This window comes from Phanerochaete carnosa (assembly GCF_000300595.1).
Source record: "Phanerochaete carnosa HHB-10118-sp unplaced genomic scaffold PHACAscaffold_1, whole genome shotgun sequence".
Classification (NCBI taxonomy): domain Eukaryota; kingdom Fungi; phylum Basidiomycota; class Agaricomycetes; order Polyporales; family Phanerochaetaceae; genus Phanerochaete; species Phanerochaete carnosa.
In genome coordinates, this window is record NW_006767628.1 from 4,309,317 (window position 1) to 4,315,727 (window position 6,411).

Consider the following 6,411-nt stretch of genomic DNA (forward strand, 5'->3'; position numbering starts at 1 on the left):
GTCGCTTCAGTTTGAGAAGGCCGCCCTTCAATGCGAATGTGGAGGCGTCTCAAAGCCTCAGAAGCCAGTGCGTAGCGCTATGCGGAATTTTAGAGCTTTATTCACCAGACGTGCAGAACTGCAAGATACACAAGCTACCATGAAGGATGCGCTGGCCAGAGCAGAAGGCAAGGACTCACAAATCGAGGAACTCGAAGCCAGCTTGCAAGAACTCTCTACCCGCGCTGAGCAGCAGCAGCAAACCATCTCCTTGTTGGTTTCAGAGAAGACTCAGCTTACGGCGTCAGTCGAACGCCTAGAAGATGCCGAGACTAGTGAGTCCTACGCTGCGCTTGTGGCACTCCACCGCGTATATTGACGCTATACCAGGGCTACAAGAGACGACGTCTCTATTCGAAGCCGAGCGTGAACGAGCTGCGCGATTGCAGAGTGCCGTACAAGACTTGATTGTGCAGAACCGCGACACTACGGAACGGATCGCGCAGCTGACCAACTCGGAGAAAGCCCTCACCGACAAAACCCGCGACTTGGTAAGCATTTGTATCGGCAGCCGTGGATCTCTGAGGATTTATGCTGTCACAGGAACGTGACTTGCATGACTTGAATGGTGCTACTGCCCAGCTGCGGAGTCAAGTCGAGCAGTATCAGAGGAGGGTCCGCGAGTTAGAGGAACAAATCGAGAGCGATGACCGTGCCGAGCGTCTCGAGGCCGAACTTCAACACACCCAAGATCGAGCTGCGGAGCTTGAGTTCCAAGTTTCGAAGCTGACGCAGGTGAGGATGGAGATTTGCATGCACTGGATCATGCGCTGACCTTGAACTAGGCTCAGAGCATGCTGAAGAACGAACGGGAAGAGTTGGAGACGAAGCTCCAAGCTTTGAAGCAGGCCGAAGCTAACTGGCAAAGTCGTCACGCGGAAGCTGAAAACTTGCATAAGACTGCTCAGGAGCAGCTAACGTCGATGTCTGCGGCGCGGGATGATCTGTTGCAGGAACGGTCCCGGTTCCAGTTACAGATCGAGGAACGCACGAGCTCGGTCGATGAACTCAAGCAGAAGCTCGCCCAGACGACATCTGAACTCTCTACGAGTGTCCGAGCGTTGCAACAAGCGCAAGCGGAGCTGAAGGCTGCGACTCGGCGTGCGGAAGAGGCCGAAAAGACTCAGGCGGACTTGCAAGCGGAAGGCATCGGGCTCATGCGCTCTCTTGAAGAAATGCGGCCGAAAATCGTGGAGCTTACCGATACCAAGCTTGAGCTCGGCGACAGGGTAGAAGGCTTGAACAAGGATCTTCGATCGCGAGACGACACTATCGCGCGGCTGGAAGGAGCTATCGAGGAGCTGCGCGAGAAGTGTGCGCAGGCCGAAGCGCAGATCCGCACGCTCGGTAGCTCCATGGAGAAGGAACGGTCGTCTTCCAATGAGAATGCTTCGGAGCTTCAGAAGGCGTACTCGGAGCTTCAGAAAGAACTGCAGGACGCACACTCCAGCCTGACATCCTTGGAGTCGGAGCGCTCTGAGTATCGCAAGATAGCCACCCAGAGGACGCAAGAAGTCGATCGGTTGACAACCTCTGCTCAGACGTACGCGGAGCAGCTCTCCTCGCTGAAGAGGGATCTCGACGAGCGGAAACGCGCGGAAGACGACGCTGGAGAAGTCCTCGAACGGACGAGGGCGGAGTTGGAGGCCCTGCACGCGGAGCTGGCTGCCAAGGACAGCGAGATCGAACGGCTGCAGCAGAGCACCATGCCCGAAACCCCGCAGTCGCCGTCCCTCGACGAAGAGATGCTCAACGTGGTCAAGCAGCAGCACGCCCTCGAGCACTCCGCCGCACAGAGCGAGATCCGCCACCTCGAGACTGCCGTCTTCGAGGCCGAGGCCAAGGCCCACGCGCTCCAACGCCAAGTCGCCGCGCTCGAAGACCAGCTCGCGCACACACGCACCGCCTCTGCCGCCTCCGCGAGGCACTCGCCGCGGCCGGGGAGCACCGCCGGGCGCCCCACGCCGCGCATCGTCGACCACTCGGACGAGCTCCGGCGCGCGTCGTTCAGCTCGGTGCGCTCGGCGAACCTCGCGCGCCCGCTCTCGCCGCCGTCCTCGTTCGAGGGCCTGTCCGCCGAGACGCGGCACCGGCGCATGGTCAGCCTCGGCATGCTCAAAGCGCGCATCGACAGCGAGGCCGCCTCGGCCGCGGCGACGTCGCACCCGCCGTCGCGGGCATCGCCGGCACAGCGGACGGCTGCGCTGCCCACCGTCGTCGAGCCGGCTGGTTCGACGCCTGGCACGCCGCGTGCGGCGTCGCCAGCGAGGAAGACGCAGTTCCTGGACGACTCGCATGTTTTCTGGTGCCACTCCTGTCGCGGCGACCTGGTCATCCTGTAGTCACTTCTTTTTTTCTCTCGTACTCTTGGTCTTTATGACACTTATGCATGCATTCGATATGGTATTGGATATATCACAGATGGGAGAGATACCTGAGTGACAATATACAGATGGGAAAGACTTATACACAGAGGTCAGAGCGCGAACGAAAGGTAAGGTTTTTGACAGCATGTTGACGATCCTGCGCAAGTGCCGCGACGATATTAAAAAAAGGGATAGTTCGGTGGTATGTGTAATATATGGGGTTCTCATGGGCAGCGGTCCTTGCGCAGGGCCCTCGGGGTCATGACGACGTTTGTGTAAAGGTGAAAGAGAGAAAGGAAAAGTAAGTAAGTGATGACTCATGAAAACATGCTGTTGCGCTTCGACTTGAGCTTGCGCAGTTTGTTCAGCAGTTCCTGGCAACACCAAAAAACGTCAGCTCCCCCGCACACCAAGAAAGACAAGCAAGCAAGCACGCACCGCAACCTCCTCGGGCCTCAACGTGCCCCGGCCGCCCTCCTCCTCGAGGCCGAGCTCGAGGCTCTCAAAGACCTCGTTCATGAGCTCGCGGTAGTCGACGCCGAAGAACTGGGTCAGCTTCGCGGCGCGCCGACGGCGCACCTGGAACGCGTTCTCCTCGGGCGGCGGCGGCGGCGTCGTGACGACGCTCGAGAAGCTGTACTGCGACGCGAGGGACGTGACCGACGCCCGGGTCGGCAGCGACCGCCGCCGCTCGGCCTTGGGCGTCGGCGGCGGCGAGGGCGAGTCGCTACCTACCGGTGGAGGCGGGGGCGCACGCGCGAACTCCTGCAGGGACGGTGATTCGGCGTCACCGTGGATGATCCCGTGTAGGCGCTGCAGGCTCTCCTTGTCGTCCTGCATAAAAGACACACGCACAGCACCAGTGTCAGCGAAGCCTCGACTGCGCCAAGCGCGAAGGAAGAGACACACTCACCCGGTCGAGGATGTCGTTGAGCGAGTTGAGCGAGTGGCGATAGTGCTCGTAGATGTCGGAGAAACCTTGGGGCGAGCCCAGGCGTCCGTTCCCATGGGAACTAATGAGGGGCTCTGCAGACTCGGCCGTCCCTGGGCGGCCCCCCGCTTCGCCTTGTTCCTCATGTATGCGCTCTGGTTCATGTTGCGCAACGTCGGCGAGCTGGGGCTCTGAGGTGCGCCCGAAAAGTGTGCGGCGCCGCTCGCGCTTGGGCTGCTGGCATGGTTGGCGCCCCCTGACGACGGCGGCGCAGCACGCGTGTGGTATAATGTCTGCGGCGGGGCAACGCCGAACATCTTGACAGGGTACAAGCCACAGTCAGTGAAACACGATGTGTACACCCAAAAGATAACAACGCACCTTTTCCATTTTCATTGCCCGCTTCACGTTCTGCGCCTTCTCCTTGTCGTTGAGCTCTGCCTTGAGCCGGTCCACGTCGTCTGACCATTTGTGGCCCAGCTCGCCCACGGAGCTGCTTCGCCGCCTCCGGGCCCATGTCTTGCGCGAGTCAGAGTCCATGCGTGCGCACGGGTGCTGTTGCTGTTGCTGTTGCTGTTGCTGTTGTTGCTGCTCGGCGTCGGCAACAGGGGGGAGATCAAGGTTCTGCACTGCGGAGCCGATGCTCAGCTGGCCGAGGACGATGTCGAGGGGGACGCGCGAGCCGAGGAAGCGGTGGAGCTTGGCGAGCTTTTCGCGTTTGCGGCGGCGCTCCTCCTCTGCGAGGTCCTCAGACGTGAAGCTGCAGATGGACGCGGCGGACGAGGACACCTTTGCGAGGCCCGGTCTTCTATCTCTCGTGGGCGTCTCGACGGTGATGACAGAAGAGGCTCCATCAGCGAGCCCCCCGTCTTCTTCAGACAGGTCCATGAACGACGTGGGCGAGCCCGGCGGTCCCGCGCCGCTGCCGCCGCCGCGCCGCCCGGCGTGGCTGCTCCAGTCGCTGTGCGGCGTCCCCCGCCGCGAGCTGATCTCGATGACGTGCGTCGCGTGGCGCGAGCCGTCGCTCTCGAGCGAGGAGCGGTCGGGCGACGCCAGGTCATCCTCCGTGAACAGGAACGTCTCCGGGGTGAGCGGCGTCGAGTGCCGCCGCGCGCTGAGCGCGACGCAGTGCGGCGCGTCGGGCTCCGGCAGTGGCCAGGGCGGCTGCGGCGCGTCGGAGCCGCCCGGCGTGACGAACATGGAAACGGCACCGCGGTGGTGGTGGTGGTGGTGCTTGGGGCTGTTGAAGCCGCGCTTTCCGCCGCCGAGCACGAGCCCGCTCGTCGGCGCGCAGAGCAGGGCGTTCGGTACGCTGGCCTCGCACGACAAGCGGGACATGGCAACGGCCTCCGCGTTCGCGGGGGGCTGCCCGAAGACTCGCGCCAGCTTTCGTGTGCTGCGCACCTTTTCGGCGCGTTCGACGGGGTTCAGGAGGTTGGTCGTCGGGGGACGGACGCGGGTGTAGGTGACCTCCTGCACGCTGGGGCTGTCGGGGGTGTTTTTGGGTGGTGGCTGGGCGGAACGCGAGCGTCGCCTGAAGTCAGGCTTGGGCGAGGTAGGGATGGGCGGCTTGGAGGAGACGGCGGCGGTGGAGATGGCAGGCAAGGTTGGTTTGGCACGCGAGCGCGCGGAGTCGGCGATACGAGACTCGGTAGCGTACGGACGGTGGTGCGAACGTGAATGAGACGCATTAGAGGAGAAATCTATCAAATGAGGAGAGAAGGTGGGAGACGCGAGGTCGATGAAAGAGTTGCGATCAGAGTCCATGGCCGAGCTGATGCTGTCGTCGTGGAAAGGGGTCAAGGGAGCGTCGTTGTGGAAGATGTGGTCGTTGTAGGTGATTATGTTTGAGTCCTGATATACTGTAGAGGAGACGGATATCCTGTTGTCGTCTGGGGTGTGTGGTGGCTCGTGACTTTCTTCTGAGCTAGCCGCGGTCGACGCAGCTGAGCCCCGCCGACCGTGGGAAAGGGAGATCAATGGTCGCAAAGGAAGCCGCGATATGGCTCCCGCCGGTTCTCCTTCCGGCAATTGGCCGACGCCGGGTGATCGGCGCGACCCCTCGGCCTCGCTGCCCGCGTCTGCCCCCAGGACGGTCAGCAACCGCAACCACGGCGACAAGGCTAGTGGCGAACAAAAAACATACGTTTCATTTCCATGGCCCAGACCGGTGAGCACGGCGCGCTGCTTGCGGCCAGTCCGTCTCCCTCGCTCCCTCTTATCCTCCTTCCCTCTTCCCTCTCGCAACCGCCACGCACACTGCCCCCGCCCCCACTGCTGCCGCTGCCGCTGCCCCCATCGCCGTCGCCGTCGCCAACGCCGCGCCGCTGTCCATCAGTCCCCCTCCCAACCGTTGTTCGTGTTTTACCCTTGACCAGGATCTTCTCGACCCTTTGCAGCGACGATAAGTACCGCAGGTGCCGTTGGAAGCTAGGTTTGCGTGCAGGCGCAGCCGCAGCCGCAGCCGCAGGTGGCGCAGCGGCCTCTGCGCTAGCGGGTGACGAGAGCGGGCTCGGCGTGTGCCTCGGCGTGTTCCCCGTCGGGGGCGCGGAGCGAAGCACCGGACTGTATCCGGAAGCCGTGTCCGACGGGCGAGGAGCAGGAGGAGCAGGAGGAGGAGGCGCACCCGGCAGCGAGAAACTCCGGCTGTGTGCGTGCGTGTGGGGGTGTTGGTGGTGGTCGTGGGGGTGGTGTTGGTGTTGGTGTTGGTGTTGGTGTCCTTCGCGGCCGACGTAGAGCTGCGAGAGACGTGGCGTCGGATTGATGTACGGGTTCTCCGCTGTCGTTGTCGCTGTCGTGATGCCTTCATGTCCCAGTAGCGATGCTGATGCCGATGCCGGGCTCGAAGCACCAGAAGCAGTCGCGTTCGTGTCCTGCGGCTGCTGCTGTCCCGCCAGCGGCGACGTCGGTATCATCGGCGGCCACTTGATCTTGTGCAGGCTCGCTCTGCTTTTGGGCCGCGGCGGGGGCGGCAGTCCAGGTGATGGGACGCTGTTCAGGTCTGGCAGCGCCGCCCCCACGAGCGATGGGCGACGCGAGCTGGGTCCAGGCAGGGCATCCGCATAGGTGCGCGTC

General features: G+C 62.6%; 1 protein-coding gene across 1 annotated transcript; it reads left to right on the forward strand.

The window, feature by feature from the left end:
* The first annotated feature begins 800 nt into the window (after positions 1-800).
* On the forward strand, positions 801-6,411 carry PHACADRAFT_135131 (uncharacterized protein). Its single transcript, XM_007390813.1, has 3 exons — positions 801-3,653; positions 3,718-5,417; positions 5,483-6,411. The coding sequence occupies exon 1, from the start codon at positions 834-836 to the stop codon at positions 2,379-2,381; it is 1,548 nt and encodes a 515-aa protein (XP_007390875.1). The 5' UTR covers positions 801-833; the 3' UTR covers positions 2,382-3,653; positions 3,718-5,417; positions 5,483-6,411.

Bases quoted from the DNA above. Each gene is read 5' to 3' on its own strand.
- PHACADRAFT_135131 (XM_007390813.1), top strand. From the start codon at position 834: ATGCTGAAGAACGAACGGGAAGAGTTGGAGACGAAGCTCCAAGCTTTG.